This window comes from Oryx dammah, unplaced genomic scaffold, assembly GCF_014754425.2.
Source record: "Oryx dammah isolate SB20612 unplaced genomic scaffold, SCBI_Odam_1.1 HiC_scaffold_9, whole genome shotgun sequence".
Taxonomy (NCBI): Eukaryota; Metazoa; Chordata; class Mammalia; order Artiodactyla; family Bovidae; genus Oryx; species Oryx dammah.
Window position 1 is genome coordinate 903,813 of NW_024070193.1, and position 21,071 is coordinate 924,883.

Genomic DNA, 21,071 nt, shown 5'->3' on the forward strand with positions numbered 1-21,071 from the left:
CTCTGCGAGGAAGCACGGCCCTGACTGGCGTGGGACCTCGCACCCGGATGGTGTGACGGCGCGGAGGGAGGGCAGGGGACCTGCGGTCTGACAAGTGGCTCGCAATCTTCCTGCAAGAATGTGCTTGAATCCATCTTATGTAACAGTCTCTCTTTTTTTTTTTTTTCCTGGAAGGAGAACAGCATGAACTTTCCAAGTCTGCAGATGGCTCCAAGTCCTTCTGGGCGGTGAAATGCCAAGCGGATGGCAATCAACAATCAGGAATCTATTGAGAATGCAGGAAGGGAAGAGGAGCACAGAGACGAGCTTAGGGGGCAGGCTCACCGCTCTGCGGAGACAGAGCTCAGGCCTCGGAGCTCTGCTGAGACCCTGCGAGGCAGCTCCAGCCAGGCGAGCCGCTGCAGCCGGTGCAGGGGAGGGACCGGGCACCATGGGCTCTCTCCACTCCCGTCGCTCCACCCAGGCCCCTGGTCGTAGCCCCTTGCTGGGCCTCAGTCTTCCCATCCGTCGGGGGCGTTTACAAGGCACCTGTGCGCACAGCTGGACGCTACGGACGGCTCTGTACGTGTTTACAGGGCAGAGCTGGGTGCTGGAGAGAGCAGCGCCTTTAGAGCCCAGAGACGCGAGTTCAGATCCCGGCTCCGCGTTCATTAGCACGCGACTCTCTGGGGCCAGTTTCCCCGTCAGTGAAACAGCAAGCGTGACGTCAGGCTCCTGTGACGGTGTGAGACTCGTGCAGGCGAAGCCCAGGAGAAACCCAGCGAGGTGTCGGTCTCGAGCGTGGGCCTTTCCGAAGCCAGCGCGAGGCTTGAGGACACGCTTTCCGTTTCTATAGTCGTGTTTCCAATCTCTTTCCCGCGACTGTCTTTTTAATATGACTGAGATCACCGTTTCACGTTTTGTTTCCCCCTTGTGCCAACATACCCTAAGTAACTCTGGGTCATCAGGCTTTTTGGTAAACATCGTTAAAAATGTCTGCCTGACACTGCTTAACTCGCTCTCTTAGGTACTTGTGTTTTTTTGGCAAGAGCTTTCACGGGATATAATTCACAGATTATATAATCTGCTCTGTTAAGTATACAATTCAGTGGTTGTCACGTGTTTGCAGAGTAGTATAACCAACCTCGTAATCCATTTTAGAGCGTCTCCATCGCCCTGAAAAGAAACCCCTACTCTTAGCCGTCAACCTCAGCTGTCCCAGCCTCCACCCCAGCTCACGGCCACCATGAAAACGCCTTCTTTCTCCAAAGACTGGCCTAGGCTGGGCACTTCATGAAAATGGGATCGTATTAACCCGTCATCTTCTCTCAGCATAACTGTTTCCGGTTCATCAACGCACCAGGATTTCCCTCCTTTTTACGGCCGAATATTCCACTGGATGGACATGCCACATTTTATTTGTCCATTCACCAGCTACGGACATCTGGCTTGTTCCCACATTTGGACTCTTGGGAATAATACTGTTGTGAATGTTTGTGTACAAGTGTGTGGACACGTTTTCAATGTTTTAGAAAACCGAAGTGTAATTCATTTACAGTGCTGCAGGTGCGCAGCAAGGTGGTTCAGTGACGCCTATTCTTTTCCAGGTTCTTTCCCACGATGGGTGATTAGAAGACACCAACTACAGTTCCTTACGCCACAACACAGGCCCCTGCTTAGCTGTTCTGAATATCCTCGGATGACCTGTTAGTCCCCGGTTGCTTTCGATACGTACCTAGGGACGGAACTGCGGGGTCATAAGGCAGCAGTGTTTAACCTTTGAGTAACTGTCAGCCTGTTCCCCAAAGCGGCTCCACCGCCTTAAATGCCCTCAGCAGGCCACGAGGGTGCAGACTCCGCAACCCCACCGGCTCATCGCCCGTGCTTCCCACACGGCCATCCAAGTGGCTCTGATCTGTCCTCATCTCCCCGATGACCAACTGATGCTGCGCACCTTCTCACACACTCATTAGCCGTCAGTATACCTTGTCTGGGGAGACGTTCTTCAAGTCCCCTGCCCATTTTTTCAGCGAGGCTATCTTTCCATCACTGAATTACAAGCAAGCATTCTTTCCATGCCTCAGATACAGTTCCCTTATCACAGAGATGTTTTGCAAGCGTTTTCTCCCATTCTGTGAACTGTCTTTTCGTTTTCTTCAAAGTGCACTTTAAAGCACAAAAGTTTTTCATTCTGATGAAGGCCAGTATGTCATTGGTTTTTCTTTTGTGGCTTGTCCTTTTGGGGTCATATCTGAGAAACCGTGGTCGAATCCAAGGTCGTGAAGACTTCCTCCTATGGTTTCTTCTAAGAGTTTTACAGTTGCTGCTTTTACAGTTAGGTCCTTTAGTTTACTTTTGTACATGGTGTGAGGAAGAGGTCCAACTTCATCCTCTTGTACGTAGATACCCAACTCTTCCAGGGCCTCCCACGTGGCGCCAGTGGTAAAGACCCCCCTGCCAACGCAGGAGGCATGAGACCCAGGCTCGACCTCCGGGTCGGGAAGATCCCCTGGAGGAGGGCAAACCCACTCCAGTGTTCTTGCCTGGAGAATCCCGTGGGCAGAGGAGCCTGGCGGGCTACAGTCCACGGGGTTGCAAAGAGCTAGACACGACCGAAGCAACTGAGCGCGCACACACGCACCCAACTGTTCCAGCACCGTTTGCTGAGGAGACGCTTATTCTAACAGTCTTTCAATAATAGACTATTATTTGCAGCTCCTGCTGCAAATAGCACTGGGAAAAGGGAATATTCACACCTGATTAAAACCGACCATGAGCGGTGCCCCCAGGGACAAAAGTTAGGAAGGAAGGCGGAGGGACGGCTACCGAGCAGGCAAGTGCTGGGTCTGCAGGGCACGGGCAGACTTTACCCCCGGCACTGCCCGCTCTCACGTCTGAACCCGCCTCAGGCCAGTCGGCCAGTGTGGCTTGCTGACAGCAGGAGGTCTTAAGACACAGGACACCAAGGCAAGGGCCGAGCCCACAGCGACTTCAGATGAGCTGGGGCGTCTGCCATGAGACCACAGAGAAGCACGAGCTTCTCTGAAAAGTCAGGACGCGCGTCCCGTGGAGCGTCCGCCCCGTCGGCGGGGAGACAGCAGAGAGGTCACCAACACGCGAGCCGCTCTCACCAGACGCCAACTCGCCGGCTCCTCGGGCCCAGGGCAAAGGAGCGTTCTGCTGTTTAAGCCAGCAGGTCTGTGGCGCTTCGTGGCAGACACACGACGGCCATTCAGATTCCAGCTCCCGGACCAGCCCTTCCAAACGCATCTCCCGCCGTGCACCGCAGACGTCAGGCCAAAAAAGACTTCCTGTTGTTTTCAGAACACGCCTCCATGCCCGTGTGGAAGTGGCTCCTCCAGTCCCCTTCAACACCTCCAAGGGCCGGTTTAAAGTCACCTAAACTTTTCCCTGAACCGCCCCCTCCCCACCTCCTCAGAACGCATGACCCTCACAAGCAAACTGCCTCGGTGCTTGGTGCTGTCTCCCTGACACACGAGGGGAGCAGTCTTCCAAGGCAGAGGGGCTGCTGAACCACCTCGGGGTCTCCAAACCAGAATGAGGCCCAGCACGCACAAGAAGCTCAGAAAGAGCTCACGCGATTGGGGGTCTGCGGTCAAGCGGACCCCGAGTCCTCAGGCCGCTCGGAGGACCCCCATCGCTTTCCACCCTGGTGCTGAGCTTACACCTGAAGCTCAGTTAACAGCCGCCGCATCGCCCGCACGTTCAGAGGAAGCTGACCCCACCCCAGATTCTGGCGCCTGTGCTGACTTCTGCACGAACACAGAAAACACTCTCTGCTGTCCTGCAGGCCCCACTCACGGGTGTGTCTTCAAATTTTACTTCAAAGTTAAAATGGTTAAAGCCCAGCCACCTAGTAGTCCAGGGGACTGGCTGCCTGTAGGGAGCACTCTCTTCTTAGCTGTTGCTAACTCCCTTCACTGCTGCTTCCGAATTGGAGGTGCCCTGATTCCTCCAATAAGCTCCAGTAAGCTCCTCTGGTCTGCACTCGGTGGAAATGCTGTTCCTTTCCTAGAAAACCATGCTGCAGGGACTTTTGAGAATCATCTCCCCCAACTGTCTCACCTTATAAACACAGGAAGTTCACTCATTCATTCAGCACACGTTTGGATCTCTTGGTTTGTGCTAGACATGCAGCTCTCCCAGGGCGAGAGCTGAGGAAGCCAGGATAATCTGAAGCTTGAGCTCTGCCCTGGAGAAGCTCACAGGTTGTGTCGCCAGCGTGAGATGCAAGCTGGCCCAGAGTTATATAAAATCGCCAACTCTGGGAATCCGCTGGAAAGTCTACCTGATGGCATCTTTTCTAGAGCCCCTCAGAGGCAGAAACAAAATTCCAACCCTGGTGTCCCAGCTCTCAGCACAAAAGTCCCTTCCCAGCGACGGAGTCAAAAATAGCCACGACACATCCTCCCCCAACCTTGCTCCGTGGACGGGCCTCCACCGCCTCTGGGCTGACTCACTCTGCCCGCAGAACACTTGCAAACTTGACCCAAGCAGAGACTTGGAAAGCGTGTTGTTGCTCTCTCATTGCCCTTGAAACACTGCCACCCTGATGCCCCAGGGGACGCGGGGAAGAACAGACCAACAGCCTGTCAGGGGCAGACACTCGAGGCCAGCAGGCCCCAGCCGGCTGCCTGCACTGCGGGGGAGCAGCTGACCAGAGGCGCACAGAGACGCCCACGGGGCCCAGCATGGGCTGCCAACCAGAGGCCTCCTGACACGCTGTCCCTGCAGACGCGCCAGGGGCCAGGGCAGCCCTCGCAACACAAGCGCAGCCCAAGCGCCGGCACCTCCACACACCCGAGCACGCCATCGAGGCCCGGAAAGAAAGCAGGCGCCAAGCGCTGAGGCCGCTGCAGACGGGGGCTCAGAACCGGTGGGTCTGGGCGCGCTGACCCCCAGGCCCCTCCCTAAGGGTCCCGGTCCTCCAGCGGGTCAAGGGTCACACCTCCAACACGGGCACAGAGGTTTTCACGTGACATTAATCGAAGCACTGAGTTTGCTAACTGCGTGTTATCTCAGAAAGAACTGCACCACCAGCGGCTTCCCCTTGACTCTGTAAATCTGCACCCGCAGAATGGATGCTTTCTCGGTGTCTGAAATCTCACAGCAACGGCTGTAACTGCTAAGTGATTAGCCCGGAGGCTGGGGAAAGCACCCAGCCTGCGCCCCGCGGAGGGAGGTCAAGACGGACCTCAGGAAGGTGCCTGCGACTGATGCTGGCGGGTAGGGCGGAGTGAGCATGGTGGATGACAGACGAGCCCACGGTGGTCCCCAGAGCCCACTGGGTGGGCGGTGGGGGAGCCCAAGACGACCCACACGCTCACATCTCGTAACTGGGCCAGGCACTGACCCCACGGACACCCGGCGTCTGACGCTACGACCACCCAGGCTGAAAGGGGCCCCTGTTTAACCGCGAGAAGACTGGCTTTCGGGTCCAGGGACAGCCTCCAGCCCCACCCCAACCGTGTGACTCAGGCGAGTTCTACCTCCAAGGCCTGCCATTTGGTCTACCATTGCCAAGGCCCGCCACTGTCCACGGCACCATCCTGCTGTGTGGCCCCAAGACACCAGTCTCCCCTGAGGGATGTCTCAGCAGGATGGATTGAACAGCATAAGCATAGCAAAGCGCCTAGAACGCCTGACCCAAGCCCCCGGCCCCCTGCTCTGGGTCCTCCCCTCCTTCCCGTCTTCCCTCCTCCCTGCTCCACGTGGAGCCCTCCCAGCCCACATCCTCTGCTGCCCCGTTTCTCGAGGCCTCCAGGGCTCCCCCGGGCCCCGCAGCACCCCCGGGTCCTACGTCAGTCTCCTGCATCTTCCTGAGGTCGGGCTGCCCTGGTCCTCAGCCTCCCTGGTCTTCACAGAGGCGCCCGCACGCTTCGCACCACTGAAAACAGGACTGCCCAGATGGAGACTCGGGGGCGGGCCTCTGGGGGAAGCACGGAGCAGGAGGCCCTCTGAGAGCCCGGCCCCCAGTGGGAGGTCTGCGGACGCCTCCTGGGAAAGCCGCCCCGGGGTCTAACCCACAGCGGGGAGGCACGGGGCCGAAGGATGCCAGCCCTGGGAATGCCCCTGCGGCCCCATGCCGGGCCCCGGGGGCGTGCTCACCCTCTGACACCATCTCCCCACTACAGCTAGCACTGAGCCTTGGAGTCCTGGGCTGCCCCCACCCTGAGGGGCTGGGAGCGGGTGGCCCACCGTGCTTTCCGAGTAAGGGGGACGTTCAGGTCCCGTGGCTCTCCACGGTCCACAAAGCCCACCCCCTAAAGCCTCCACCACCCCCAGGAAGCCCCAACGGCTGGGGAGAGCTGCCGCCTCTGAGGGTCCCCTCGTGCTCAGCCCCGCCAGCCACACGCTCAGACACCTGGATCCCCGGGGGGAGACATGGTTCTGAGCTCCCGCTGAGGGCGGCCCGGATCTCAGGGCCAGGGACACGTGTGTGCATTGGGGGCCTGAGAGCAGGACTGAGAAGCACTCTCAGAGCTCAGAGACCCAGGCCCTCCTCCGGTCAGCTTTCCTCCGAGACCTGCTTTCCGGGGGCCGCGCCCACGAGCCCAGACCTGAGACCCTGAAGGGCGCAGGGGTCCCTTCGCTGTGTCCATCCTGCCCGCGGAGCCTTCTGAGGACTCTGCTCAGGGAAAGGAAGGCCCAGTTCCCCTTCACCCTGATGTCCCCGAGGATGCAGTTCCCAAACCCGCTCTCTTTCCTGCTGCCCTCCTGGCCACCCTCCTGCCCTCTTCCTTCCCTACATGACAGAGCGGCGACTCCACGGTAAGAGCTCCTCTGAACCTTTTTGCAGAAGGTAAGGCAGCCAGTCAGTCCATCCTAAAGGAAATCAGTCCTGAATAGTCACTGGAAGGACTGATGCTGAAGCTGAAACTCCAATCCTTTGGCCACCTGATGTGAAGAACTGATTCACTGGCAAAGACCCTGATGCTGGGAAAGACTGAAGGCCGGAGAAGGGGACGACAGAGGATGAGATGGTCGGAAGGCATCAGGACTCCATGGACATGAGTTTGAGCAAGCTCCAGGAGTTGGTGATGGACAGGGAGGCCTGGTGTGCTGCGGTCCATGGGGTCGCAAAGAGTCGGACAGGACTGAGCGACTGAACTGAGCTGAATCCGCCTCCCCACCTCCACCCCAGCGAGCAGGCCTGGGTGAAATGAAAGCGCCACCCCCAGCGGAAGACTTGGCTGACCCTAAATGTGGGACAAGGGTCACGCTGTAATCTCAGCAGAGTCACACACGAAGGGCCGTTGGCAGGAGAAGCGCCGTTTCGTTGGCACTCGGGGACAAAGTGCGCCCGGACGGGCATCTCTACCTAAAAGGTGCTGAGCAACGCACAACGGTGGACAATGGCCGCCTTTCAGGGAGCGGCTTATTTTGCAATTTTTTTTTCTTCAACTCCGCTGAAAAACAAAGCCCGACTTGTATCCACAGAACATGCTTATAGCAACTGGAAAAAATTATGCCTTAACGAAGCTGTTGGAAAAACCAACTGCGAGAATGCTGCAAGAACAGCAGTATCCTCTAGCCATCAAAAGATCTTTGCTATTCGAAGAGTCTTTAAAAAAAAGCCCAGAAGAGATGCCCTATTTAAACATCAGGCAGTTTGCTGCAACAAAGGCAGAAACACCAGGAGGAGGACCGGCGGCTCCATCCACGAGAAAGGAACTTTGGGAAATTCTTAAAATAGGCAAGAGAAAGCTGAGGTAGGACTGGAAGGCAGCGATGGGATTAAAAATCATGTCGCTGCCATACAGCAGAGTGAGGACCACGGTCTCCGCGTTTAGGTGGAAATACCAGGAGCCCCTCAGAGAAGCCTAAGGCCCTTCTGATTCTTGTGGTGGTGAGACAGAGGGAGACGAGATTCCTCTCTGGCCTTCAGGAAACTGACCGCCCCCGACGTCGGTATCTCACTGGGGAGGTTTGCCGGCCACCCCGCTGGTCCCTGCTTCCCTACTGGCTTCTCGGGGATGCTCCGGCGGGAGGTCCCACAGCCTGGTGGTCCACAGGTCCTTGCCGTCAGAGAGCAGCCCCGGCGTCTCTGGAGGAGAGTGAGCTGAAGGTGTGCTATGCAGGGGGCCCCACGTTCCCCATGCACCCGGGGAGACCCCTGGGAACCGTCCATCGCCACCCGGCATGCTCCGACCCCAGCACCTCGAGGGGCTGACTCAGCCCCTTCGCCTGCACCCTGCATCACGGCAAACACCTCCTGCCAGCTGAGCTCAAGCCACAAGCCCGACTGCGCGACTTTTGGGCCTGAAGGCAGTCCACGGCTGCCCACCCACCAAGGTGCAAACTCAAGCCCATAGCCTGCCCATAGCCAGCAGGACCCCGGGGCCTGGCCTCTCCCCCCGCACATCCTTCTCACTGGAGCAAGACCGCTCAAGGGTGCTGGCTGGAAGGGTGAATGGGAGCCTGTGCTCTGCTCACCAAACCTCCCAGCTGAGGGGCCGTGCCGACCCCACGCAGCCCTTTTTCTAATTTGCGCCACGCCCGGCAGCTGTCCCGTTTCTAGGATAGTGCTGTAGAGTCGCTCAGTCCTGTCTGACTCTTTGCAGCTCCATGGACTGCAGCCCGCCAGGCTCCTCTGTCCATGGGACTCTCTAGGCAAAACTACTGGAGTGGGTTGCCATTCCCTTCTCCAGGGGATCTTTCCGATCCAGGGACTGAACCCAGGTCTCTGGCATCACAGGCGGATTCTTGACCACTGAGCCACCAGGGAACCACCCTCCCCCTGGTCTCGAGGAACCTCCCCATCGTATGGTAACCACCCCCTCCTCCTCAGATGCAGAGATCGTCACCACTGTCTCCCCACCCTGGTGCCAGCTCCCCGGCATCAGTAAACCAGTGACTCCGGCCTGGCTTGTTGGGCAGGAGTGCGACCACAGCTGAGTGGGAAGGGTGGATGCACCCAGAACTGGGCCCCTAGGGCCACTTTCCGGGATGAGTAAGGGGTGGAACCTAAGGGATGGGACACCCTTGACTGCACAGAGATCCAACCAGTCCATCCTAAGGGAAACCAGCCCTGCGTGTTCACTGGAAGGACGGATGCTGAAGCTGAAACCCCAGTCCTTTGGCCACCTGATGGGAAGAGCTGACTCATTAGAAAAGACCCTGATGCTGGGAAAGATTGGAGGCGGGAGGAGAAGGGGACGACAGAGGATGAGATGGTGGACGGCATCACCGACTTGATGAGTCTGAGTAAACGCCAGGAGTTGGTGATGGACAGGGAGGCCTGGCATGCTGCAGTCCATGGGGTCAGACACAACTGAGCGACTGAAAACAGGGGGTGGGATCTGGCTGGCCCTGGGGACATGCCAACCAAAGGCAGCGATGTGCCATGCCCCGTCACACAGGTGGTAGGAGTTCAGGGCGGAGGGCCGCGAGGGACCCGGAGCAGCAGGGTTCCCAGGGAGGCAGGACCGCCCCCCCCCAGACACACAGACCCCGGGGAGCGCCGCCCAGAGCACGGTGCCCACACCCTACGCGGGGGGGCACACAACCCGGAGAGCAAACCGGAGGCAGAGGGGAGGACAGAGACGAGCTGACCCAGGGGATCGGGACCTCAGAGGGCAGTGGGGTCTGGCCAGATGGCGGAGGCTCTGCACTCCATGTCTGCACCTGGCTGGCCGGGAGGAGCTCCGTCTCCAGAGCCCCAGGCACCAGACCCAAGGGGCCGGTGGCTGATGGAGGACGGTACGAGGGCGGCAGGAAGGGAGGGTGTTCTCCAGCCTTTAAATATATCCTAGCTCCCGGCAAGTGCTGCTTCTCCTTCAGGTAAATTTGCATAGGTGGGAGGAAGCGTCCTGAGACGGCTCTGGCCGCAACTCCCAAGGCAGACGCCGAGGGCCTCGTGGAGACGCGGTCAGCGTCACCCAGGGCAGAGCAGGGCACGTCGGAGAGGGAGGAGGCGGAGGCCTCGGCTTGTGGACTCCAGGCCCACCAGCAGCGGCCAAGGCTCTGAGCATACAGGGAGGCTCCAGAAAGGAAGCCGTGCCACCCTCCTTCGGAGGAAGGCCACCCCCACGAGGAGGCAGGAAGGCGGAAGGGGCCTCAGGGTCCCGGGCTGAGGGGCCCGTGCAGGGGACCCGGATCTGGAGCTGCTTCAAGGGGGGATCACCCAGGTGTCTGCACCAGGCCCCCGGCCAGAGGAGGAACAGCGGTCTTTGAAGCGGCCCCCGGGGACCCCAGCAGTCGCGACAATGAGCCGACAGGAAGAGAACCTCCATGGTGTTGGGGCAGGGGGCTCCGTAGACACGGAGCGCGGGCTGGGCACGAGGAAGCCCCTGCTCGGAGGGGAGACGCAGGGCATCCAGGCCTTTATCCCACAAGGGTCTGCTTCAGACTGCCCGGTCAGGCCCAGGCAGACGGGCGTGACGCGTCCACACCGGGCCCTGAACATCCCGGAGGCCTGCAGCCGTGCGATCACACGTCCCTGCAGCCCTCCTCAGCTGGCGGAACCAAGGGAGGACTTCCTCGGAGCCAAGCCATCCAACTGGGTGCTGCAGTCGTCAGACCACTGGGGCCCCGACGCTGCTGACCTGTCAGCCATCCTCGGGGGCCAGGACGGCTGGGTCACTTCAGAAGGTAATTCAAAGCTGCCCTTCAGGCAGACTGAGCGGTAATCTGAAGCCAAAGGCATGAAACACCATCCCAGGGCACGAGAGCCGTGACAGGGCAGCTCACGTCCCACCCGGCCGGCTCCGTGACCCCGAGAACGCCGTCAGGGAAACCCTGCCGCAGAGCCAGGATTTCAAAAATTCCAAAGTTCCCAGTCTCGATAAGGCAGCCAGTCCCCAGGGGCATAAGAAGATTTGGGGTTTCAGAACAGATCATATTTTAACTTACTGCCAGCAAAGAATTAGGAAGAATAAAGATCCTGTTGGCTTCCCAAGTGGCTCAGTGGTTAAGAATCCTCCTGCCAACGCAGGAGACGTGGGTTTGACCCCTGGGTAGTGAAGACCCCTGGAGGAGGAAATGGACAGAGGAGCCTGGAAAGCTACCGTGCACGAGGAGACTGCTGAGCACAATCACAATGAAAGAGCCTGTCACTCCCTTCTGTAAGGAGTGACCTTCATCCTGACAAAAACACGCAGGAATTTATCAGGAAGACAGGCCGTGGACGGGCGTCTTGTGCTCACTGGAACCAGAGGAATGTGAACAGAACGCAGCTTGGCCAGCTTCTGAGAGGGCTCACCAGGACAGCGCCTGCCTTGCGGGCTGACCGGAAGATAAGCCTGAGATCACACCTGAGAGACCCGTCCAGAGGCCAGAGCAGGCCCGAGACCCACCGCACGGGAGCCCGTTCTGCTGCAACCTAAGGACGGTCAGTGTCCGCCATCGCCGTAAAGCTCTGCCACCAGACAAGCACAAACCTGCCTTGGCATGACCAAGAAGCGGGCTTTCAGCCTCGGACTCATGATGACCAAGACCCCTCTATCCAGCACCGTCTACAAGGCAGGGGCTTCTGAGGTCCCTAGGGCCTTCCTGGGAAACATTTGTAAAAAGGAGCAGAGAGAAGGGACATTTGGTGGTATTTTCCCCGAGGATAGAAGCACAGAAGACTCTGAGCTACTCGGGGGTAAGACCCTGGAGGGTGCTCCCTGGAGGGGCAGGCTGAACCCAGCGGGCTGCTCCGCTCAGGAAGCAGCAGGCCTGTCGCCCACCCGCAGGAGGGCAGGGCGGTCAGTCTGACAGAGCAGCTGAGCCCAGGTGCAGAGATGTGGCCCCACCAGCAGGCACAGACTCTGCCTTGAGGCCGCCCCGGCCCACCCCCACTTGGCCTGGCCTGATCCCTCCGGGACCCCAGGGTGCAGCAGCGTCGGTCACCGCCGGGCCTCCAGGACCTCCGTGACCTCCCGAGGGGTCAGGACTGGTGGGGATGGGTTTTAAAGGTCCTCCGACCCGGGGGGGCTGCCCCCCAAGGGAGCTCACGAACCTGCATCATCTGAGAGGGGGGAGACGAGCAGGCGGGTGGGGGGCCCTCTCTGGCAAAGCCCGGAACCCCAGTGCGGCCCCCACCCACCCCATTCTCATTCCCAGCAGGAGATAAACACTGACCCCAAGAGATTTAAACACAACTGGCGGAGGTGGGGGGCGGATGCCGTTGCTAATTGGAGCAAAAGCAAGGAAGTGGGCCCAAGGCCACTGGGGTGGAGACTGGGAGGCCAGCGCAGCTCAAGGAAGGGCGGCCCCGCCCTGTCCGAAGCCTGCGGGCTCTCTGTCCCGCTGACCTCCAGTGAGGACAGCCTCCCCCTCCACGAAGGAAGCCCCCAAAGTCTGAGGCTCGCAGTTTCGCCGTCTTCCTGCACACTGAGCTACTAAACGCGCCGTGCACCGCAGGGTGGTTAGAAGTTAAAGCCACAGTGGGCCGCTGCGAGCCAGAGGGAGCCGAAGGACGCCTGACGACCTCGCCCGCCCCATCCGACACCCACCCGCGCCCCCTCCAGCGCTCTCCTCCAGAGAGCTTTAAGAAAGACAACACCAGACCTCAGGACTATTAACCGCCCACTGACAGCAGTTTATCCGGCTGCCCTGAAGCTGTGACTCTAAGCCAGGTCCTTATAGTTCACATTTCTGCTTTCTTATTGTTGCTTTTCACGTCTTGAATGTGCAGCTACTTGGACTATACACACCTTGCTGAAACCGGAGGAGAAATTTCATACCTGTGCTCGGGTTGGGTAACAGTGAGGAGACATAATCCTGCAACCCAGCCCACACCCCACACCGCACGTGGGCCTCCGGGGACCAGAGGCCTGTTGGAGCAGGTAACACGTCTGCGGAACAGGAGACGTTCACTGGTCGCTAGGCCAGCTGGCTACCCCAAATCGTTTCCTTCCCTGAACAACACAAACAAGCAGGGTTTCCCCCATTTCATGCGAGCGGAGGGAAGTAAGTGGCAGAAGACCAGCTGTCTAACTGTGTGTCGTCCCAACGCCTGTTTCTAACAGCAAGATATAATCCCTGATGGGAAGTGTACCAAGCAACTGAGCTGGCAAGACACCAGGAGACAGGCAGACCCCTTCCTTCTCTGACACACGAAGCACACCCTCAGAGGCTCACAGCCAAACCGGACAGAGAACAAAAGTTACTATATATACACATCATTTTGATTTTATCTGATCAGGTGGTTTTTGGTCACTGTTGGGTTGGATTTCAAAGGCATGTCTGCACAACAGGAAATCAACTCCAGCACAAAAAATAAAGTCCTGTGAAAACCGCCATACGGTAGGACTCACATCGTACTTGTCATATTTGAAATAGAACTCCTGCTTCTTAATTTTAAAAAAGATGCAGCATAAGCCCTCAGCTCTGTTAGCCTGCTGGGCTCAGTGTTAAAGCGGCATGTGAAGTAGGTCATGGAGAAACTGGCCTCACGGAGCTGCATAGGAGGCGGGAGGAGGCACGACCCCCGACGCCCCTAGGGGTCAACCTCAGCATCGCTGTTGGTGGGGGCAGACTGACCTGGGCGCGCCGGAGGGTTTCCAGTACCGGCAGAAGAGGTGCTGTCCGTCAGCGTTGACCAGGTGAGGGAGGTCCTGGTAGGGAACGTTCTGTGGGGTCAGCCTGGGGGAACGTTCCTCTGGCATTCTGAAAGGATCTTCAGGTGCTGGGGAGGACAAAGGGAACGACGGGAGAGCACAGAGACATCAGGAGGGAAGCCTTGTTCAGAGTCACCAACATGTTTTTAAAGCAGTTTTTTTTTTTTAAAACAAAACCCTTCCATTTCAAAAATTTTACAGATACATATATTTCTTAAGACTGAAAACCCCATTTGTTCTTAAGATAAATGCTCACTTTATCTTTTAAGTGCCTCATCACAGCTTTCTCCCCCCCTCCCATCTGTGTTTATTTTAAATCATTTCAGGAAACTTCATCTTAAAGACTATTTTAGCTGTAATCAAGTGGAGATGACAGTCAGCCCTGTGGGCATAAAGACCCAGCTGCAAAACATCCATCCATGCTAAAACCCCCAAGGAAGTTTCACAGGGGCGCGGTCACGGGGTGGATGACGCTCTGCTTAATTCCTTCTGCCCGAAATTCTAAAGGTGCCGCCACAAACCTGTCTGCATCACGTCCGTGCTTCTGCGGGCCACCAGCACACAGCCCCGAGCGTCAGGGCCAGGCCAGCCCGGGCAGCCCCCTCATCTAGGCGGGGGGCGCCCCCCACGCTTCCCCAGCTTCCCAGCCAGCTCCCGGCCCCAGATCCTGCCTGGCTTTAGGCGCGCGGAGCCCAGGGCTGCCCCCCGTGTGCGGGCGGAGCCACGCAGCGCTGGCCCCGCATCACTCTTCCTAAACAGACCCCTGCGACTGGGAGAAGGGTTCCCGGGAGGCCGGCTCGCGCTGCCCCGGCAGCCAGGGCACCAGCTCCGCGCGCCCAGATCCCCACCCCCGGACACGCACGAGCGCGGGTCCCCCAGGAAAGTCAGCCAGGCTCCCCCAAAAAACTTTGCCGCCTGCCCGCGTCCGCCGGCGCCAGGAGCGCAACCCCGCCGGCAGGGCTGCCCGCGGGGGACGGACACGCGGACACGGAGTTGACGGCGGCGACAAGTTGGTTCGGGGCCGCCGCCAGGGAGCGGGGCGCACGCGCCGGGCACACGCAGACACGCGCGCGCTCGTGCACACGCGCACAGGGGCGCGGTAGCCCACGCCGAGCGCGGGGACGCGGGGACCGCGGGACGCGGGGCGGCCGCACCCGGGGGACAGGGACGGCTCGGGGCGGGGACTCAGGCAGTTTACCGGGCCACGAGCGCCGAGTCCTCTTCTGCGGCCGGACGGAGAGCTGCGCGCCGCCGCTCCGGAGACAGGGCGCGGCGTCCGCGCCGCCACTTATCCCGGCTCCCTCCCCGGCGGGGGCGGCCGGGGGTGGGCCGCGGGAGGCGGCGCCGGGCCCACGTGTGCGGCCGGCGAGCCCCGCCGCGCGCTCCTCCCCGCCGGCCGCGCCCCGGGGTGGCGCCCGGGGGACTGGCGCGCCCCCGAACAGCCGCGCTGCAGGAGGACACGCCACACCCACGCGCGCACACACCTCGCGCGCACACCCGCCGCACAGACACGCATGGAGGAGCGACACAGGCGCCCGGGCGTCCCCCCTCCAGAATCACACACGTGGACACCGTGTACACACTCAGTACACGCAAATATACACACCCAGATAACATGCAGAAAAAGGAACACAGAGAGGCGCTCGGACACAGACACCCCCGCAGACAGACACACACGCTCAGTACACGCAGACGGACACACAAACCCACACAACACGCATAAAAAGGAACACAGAGAGGCGCTCGGACACAGACACACACCCCACACAGTCAGACACACATAAAAAGCTGGGGCGCGGTTGGGGGACGTGTGCACAATTTCCACGAGGTGGGGGCCAGGCCAACAAGGGCAGGCCTGGCCCCAGAGACCGTCCCTGGGGGACACACAAAGCCTCAGGGTCAGGCACAGGCCAGGGACGGTCTGAACACCCTTGGGTGCAGCTGTCCTTGGAGCTGGTGGGGGTGGGGTAGGGGCTGCTGGACCAGAGCCTAGATCCCCCTGGGCCCAGCGCCAGCTGCGACGCTCGCCCTGGGAGCCGTGGACTCCTCACTGGCAGCCCAGGACAGGACCTCTGCCCCAGGACGGTCAGGTGTGCCCTGCTCACAGTGACCGCCCCCGCATCCTTCCCTCAGTCACAAACAAGTTGACACCACAGCAGTGTTGAAAAGAGCCACTGTCCTCCAGAGTCACACGGCCTGTGTGTGGGGAGGCCCCGGCTGCTTAAGGCCTACGAGCTAACTTAAAGCAAACAACAGCTGGGGTGTGAGCCCTGCCTGGTGGCAGGTCACAGGCCTCTGACGGAGCGGGGCTGGCCAAGCAACAGGCCCCAGGCAAGGCCAGTTCTGGAGGCGGCCGAGTCCAAGCAGGGAGCCAGGGGCCGGCACGTGGCTGGTGCCTGGACTGGAATTCATCCCAGAGCCAGGTTGGGGCCCGAGGGACGTTTTGGGGGACCCCAAAGCACACCAAGCCCCCTTTAATATGAAGTCAAGTGAAAGTCGCTCAGTTGTGTCCGATTCTGACCCCATGGACTGTAGCCCATCAGACTCCTCTGCCCATGGAATTCTCCAGGGCAGAATACTAGAGTGGGTAGACTGTCCCTTCTCCAGGGGATTTCCCAACCCAGGGATCAAACCAGGTCTCCCGCATTGCAGGCGGATGCTTTACCAGCTGAGCTACCAGGGAAGCCCAAGAATGCTGGGGTGGGTGGCCTGTCCCCTCTCCAGATCTTCCCGACCCAGGACTAGAGCGGGGTCTCCTGCATTACGGGCGGATTCTTTACCAGCTGGGCTACCAGCATTTCAGGACTTTACATACACAGTGTGGAAGTCTGGGGAACAGTTGTTCACAGAACTCCAGTGGAAATGGGGGTTCAGAGCTTGGGGAGGGCTTCCCGGGCGGCTCTGTGGAAGAGTTCACCTTCCTGGGCTAGGAAGAGCCCACATCTAAGCTGCTAAGCCCATGCGCCACAGCTACTGAGCCTGCGCCTGGAGCCTGGGAACCGAAACTTCTGAGCCTGGGTATCACAGGTACTGAAGCCCGTGTGCCCGTGAGCCCGTGTGCCCGTGAGCCCGTGTGCCCGTGGTGCCCGTGGTGCCCGTGAGCCCTGCAACAAGAGAAGCTGCTTCGATGAGAAGCCCGCTCACCACGACCGGAGAAAGCCCACGCAGCAACCAGGGCCCGAGACAGTCAAAACTTAAGAAAGATAAAAATGCTCTGTTCTATACTAGCTTCTCCTAGATCGCTTACCAACAGAAACGAGGCCGCGGGGGGTGGTCAGGGGGGTGGGGCTCTGGGGAATGGGTGAGATTGTGCCGTTCTCTATCAGCTTTTTTAGTTAAACTTTTTATTCTGAGAAGGTTGTAGACTCATATTCAACCACATAAACATAGATTCGATTCAGAGAGATGGTGCGCACCCTTTGTTCCAGTGAGAGAGTCTTGCAAAACTCTAGGGCAGCAGCGCAAGGGGGAAGTGGATGTTGACAGACCGCGCAGCCTTCCCACAAAGGCCCCTGTGGCGACACGCTCTTCTCTCCTGCCCTGATTCCCTCCATAAGCCCTGGCAGCCACTTTAAGACGCTCTCCAACTGTAAAATTTTGTGATCTCAAGGAGTTTTATCAGCTGAATCGCACAGTGTGTAACCTCTTAGGATTCACTTTTCTTTCAGCCTTTCCAGGTTGCCGTGCAGGATCCGACGGTGCAAACGTACCGCATTGTTCAGCGTGAACAGCATCTGGGTTGCTTCGGCGTCTGGCTGCTATGAATGAAACTTCTGTAAATATTCAGGCATGAATGTAAGTCTTTATTTCTCTGGGATAAACGGGAGTTACACTCCTGGGCCCTATGGAAGTTGCCTGTTGGGTTTCGTAAGCGATTGTTCCGAAATGTGTTTCAGAGCAGAAATGGTTGTGCCATTTCTTATTCCCACCAGAAACACGCTAGAGATTCGGTCTCTCAGCACCTCCGTCAGCAGGCAGGGTCTCTCTGTTGTTCGCTTCTGCTTTGCCACTTAGATGTACAGTAGTATCTCATCATGGTTTTAATCTGCATCTGTCTGATGGCTCATGGTGGGCCTACCAGGTGGCTCAGTGGTGAGGAATCCACCCGCCAAAGCAGGAGACGCGGGTTCAGTCCCTGGGTCGGGAAGATCCCCTGGAGGAGGGCATGGCAACCCACCCCAGCGTTCTTGCCTGGAGAATCCTGCGGACAGAGGAGCCTGACGGGCTACCGTCCACGGGGTCACAAAGAGTCAGACGTGGATTAGTCACTAAACGACGATAACAAATGACTCACATTGCTGATTACCTTTTATACACTTAGTTGCCATCTGTATACCCAGTTTATTGAAATGCTCCTTCGTGGCTTTTGACCGTTTTCTAATTGGACTTTTTGTTTTTACTGTTGAGTCCTGAGAGTTCTTTATATACTTTAGATACTAATCCTTTGTTGGATATGTGATTTGCAAATATTTTCACTTGTGGCTTGCCTTTTCAACCGTTAGCATGGTCTTTTACAAAGTAAAAGTTTTCATGTTGATAAAATACAATTTCTAAGTGTTTTATTTATGGGATGTGCTTTTGGAGTCAAGTCTAAAAGTGCTCTGGCAAGTGCCACACCTGAAGGTTTTCTCGGCTTTTCCCATCTCAGCCTCCCATCTAGTCTGAGCTAATTGTTGTATAAGGTGTGAGATTAAGACCAGCGTTTCTGTTCTTTTTTCTGTGGTCCAACTGCTCCAGCACAATTTGCAGAATAGGCTGCCTCCCCCACAAGCCTTGAATTGCTTTGTGTCCTTTGCCAAACCCGTTAGATCCATTTCTGAATTCTCTATTCTGGCCCATTGGTCTGCGTCTATTTCTTTATCAGCACCTCCTAGTCGTCAATATTGTATCTATTGATTCCTTAAGTCTTAAAATGGATTCCTCCCACCATATGCTTATTTATAATTTCTTAAGCTAAAGATAAGTTCCTTTACCTTTCGATGTTCATTTTTGAACAATCTTGTCCATGCCTATAAAAAATCTTGGCAGGAACCTGATAGGAACCGTGTTAAACACGTATACCAGCTTCCTGATGGTTGGTACTTCTGCGATGCTGACTCTTTCAATCCATGAACGTGGTCTGCCCCTCCATTTACGCAGGCCTTCCACGTCGCTCAGTGTGGTGTGGCTCTCAGTATATGAGTTTTGTACATGTTTTGTCAAATTTACACCTTTCTTTTTTCAAATAATTGTAAATGTAGTAAAGTTAAAGTTAAATGTATTTTAAATTTTGGTTTCTGTGGGTTCACTTCCAGTGATTGGAAGTGCAACTGGTTTTTGGATGTTGATTTTGCATCCTTTGGCCTTGCTGGACTCACTCATTAGTCAGGAGGTGTTCGTTGCTGTCTGTAGCTTTCTTGGGATTTTCCGTGTAGACTGGCATCACATTTTAAGTGAGTTTCGTACAGGCAACAGAGTTGAGTCATTTCAAAATAAATCTTTCTGGAAACTTCCCTGCTTGTTGTTGTTGTTAACTCGCTCAGTCATGTCCGACTCTTTGCGACGCCATGGACAGCAGCACGCCAGGCCTCCCTGTCCCCCATCCTGGAGTCTGCTCAAACTCACGTCCATTGAGTCAGCAATGCCATCCAACCATCCCATCCTCTGTCGTCCCCTTCTCCTCCTGCCCTCAATCTTTCCCAGCATCACGGTCTTTTCAAACGAGTCGGCTCTTTGTATCAGGTGGCCAGAGTCCTGGAGCTTCATCATCAGCCCCCAATGAGTATTCAGGGCTGATCTCCTTTAGGACGGACTGGCTGGATCTCCTTGCTGTCCAAGGGACTCTCGAGGATCTTCTCCAGCACCACAGTTTGAAAGAATTAATTCTTCGGGGCTCAGCCTCCTTTATGATCCAACTCTCACACCTGTACATGACTACGGGAAAACTAAAGCTTTGCCTGTACGGACCTTTGTCAGCAAAGTAATGTCTCTGCTTTTTAATACACTGTCTAGGTTTGTCATAACTTTTCTTCCAAGGAGCAAGCATCTTTTAATTTCATGGCTGAAGTCACTATCTGCGGTTATTTTTGGAGCCCAGGAAAATAAAACCTGTCACTGTCTCATTGGTGGTCCAGCGGTTAAGGCTCTGCCCTTCCAATGCAGCTGGTGCAGGTTCTAACCCTGGTCAGGGAATTAAGATCCCAAATACCACGTGGCCAACAGCAACAACAACAAAAAGGCTGCTAATCTCTGTTTTCTAATCGGTATACTCAGAACATTTACTGTTAGTGTTGTTAACTCGTTTTCCGTTATCGCTGTTTTTCATTTTGCTGTCTTTGTTCGTGCCCTCCTGTGGGTTACTGGAACAGGATCTTTTTAGAATTCTATTTTTACTTGTCTGTACTGTGTTTGAGTGTCTCTGTATAAACTTTCAGCGGCTGCTCCAAGACTGGGTAAACACGCATACACACACACAGAGACGTACACACTCACACACAGAGATCAAGGCCGACGTCATTTACCAGTTTCAGTGAAATATAAAGACCTAGTATCTCCTTATATCCAATCACTCTCCCGCATTTATACCACAATTGCCATATCTTTCCTCTGCATACATTGGGAACCGCATCAGGCTGTTATAATTTTCGCTTTGCTCGTCAGATGGAATTTAGAAAACTCGAGAGGAAAAGTAAAGCCTATCTTACTTCCTCACGTTCTTGCTCACCATATTCTTTATCCCTTCCTCATAGTCCAAGGATCATTTTTTTTTAATTGTTTTGTTTCTGTTTAGAGAACTCCCTTTAGCCATTCTTTGAGGATAGGTCTTCTGGGGGAAAAAAAATTCTGTTAACGATGTCTTGATTCTCCTTCACTCCTGAAGGGTGTGTTTGCTGGAAGTCAGACTCTGGTTCACAGCTCTTTTCTTTCAGCGCTTGAAGGAGGTTACCCACCCTCCTCTGTCCTCATGGAATCCGGGGAGATACCCACTGTCGTTCGAGCTGTTTCTCTTACCCGCGGCACCTCGTTTCTTTCTCGCTGCTGGCAGGCCTTTTGTCTTTAGTTCTTAGGGTTTGGTGAACGCGGGTCTTAGCCTGGATCTCCTTGAGCATGTAGCGTCTGGAGTTTGCTCAGCTGCTTGGATGTGCGCCTTTGTGTCTCCTGGTGAGTCTGGTGCATTTTCAGCCTCGATTCTCTTCAGCCCCAGCGTCTTCTCTCCTCTCTCTCTGGGACTCCGAAGACACGACGCTTGGGGTCTGGTCGCTCAGTCGTGTCCGACCCTTTGCGACCCCATGGGCTGTAGCCTGCCAGGCTCCTCTGTCTGTGGGATTCTCCAGGCAAGAACCCTGGAGTGGGCTGCCACAGGGGGTCTTCCCGACCCAGGGACTGCGCCAGCAGCTCCCGCATTAGCAGCTGGACTCCCCCGCCCCGAGCCACCTGGGATGCCCGACGAACGGCACGTTTCTCATTACAGCTCCGTAGGTCCCAGAGCAGCTCCAGAGGCTGCCCGCTCTTGTCCCGTCTGTTTTCTCTCCTGTTGTCCAGGCG

At 56.9% G+C, this 21,071-nt stretch overlaps 1 protein-coding gene across 4 annotated transcripts in view; it reads right to left on the reverse strand.

Moving 5' to 3' along the window:
- MGLL (monoglyceride lipase) overlaps window positions 1-14,888 on the reverse strand; it is an 86,541-nt gene extending 71,653 nt beyond the window's left edge. Inside the window, exons 1-2 of one of the 4 annotated variants that reach the window (XM_040246639.1) lie at window positions 14,746-14,888; window positions 13,471-13,615 (exon numbers count right to left, since the gene is read on the reverse strand). In XM_040246639.1, coding sequence (XP_040102573.1) covers window positions 13,471-13,595 — 125 coding nt within the window. In that variant the 5' untranslated portion in view covers window positions 13,596-13,615; window positions 14,746-14,888. Of the gene's footprint in view, window positions 1-4,065; window positions 4,536-13,470; window positions 13,616-14,068; window positions 14,179-14,745 lie in introns of those variants that run through there. The other 3 variants (XM_040246637.1, XM_040246638.1, XM_040246640.1) reach the window with 3 other exon arrangements.
- Window positions 14,889-21,071: the final 6,183 nt, after the last annotated feature.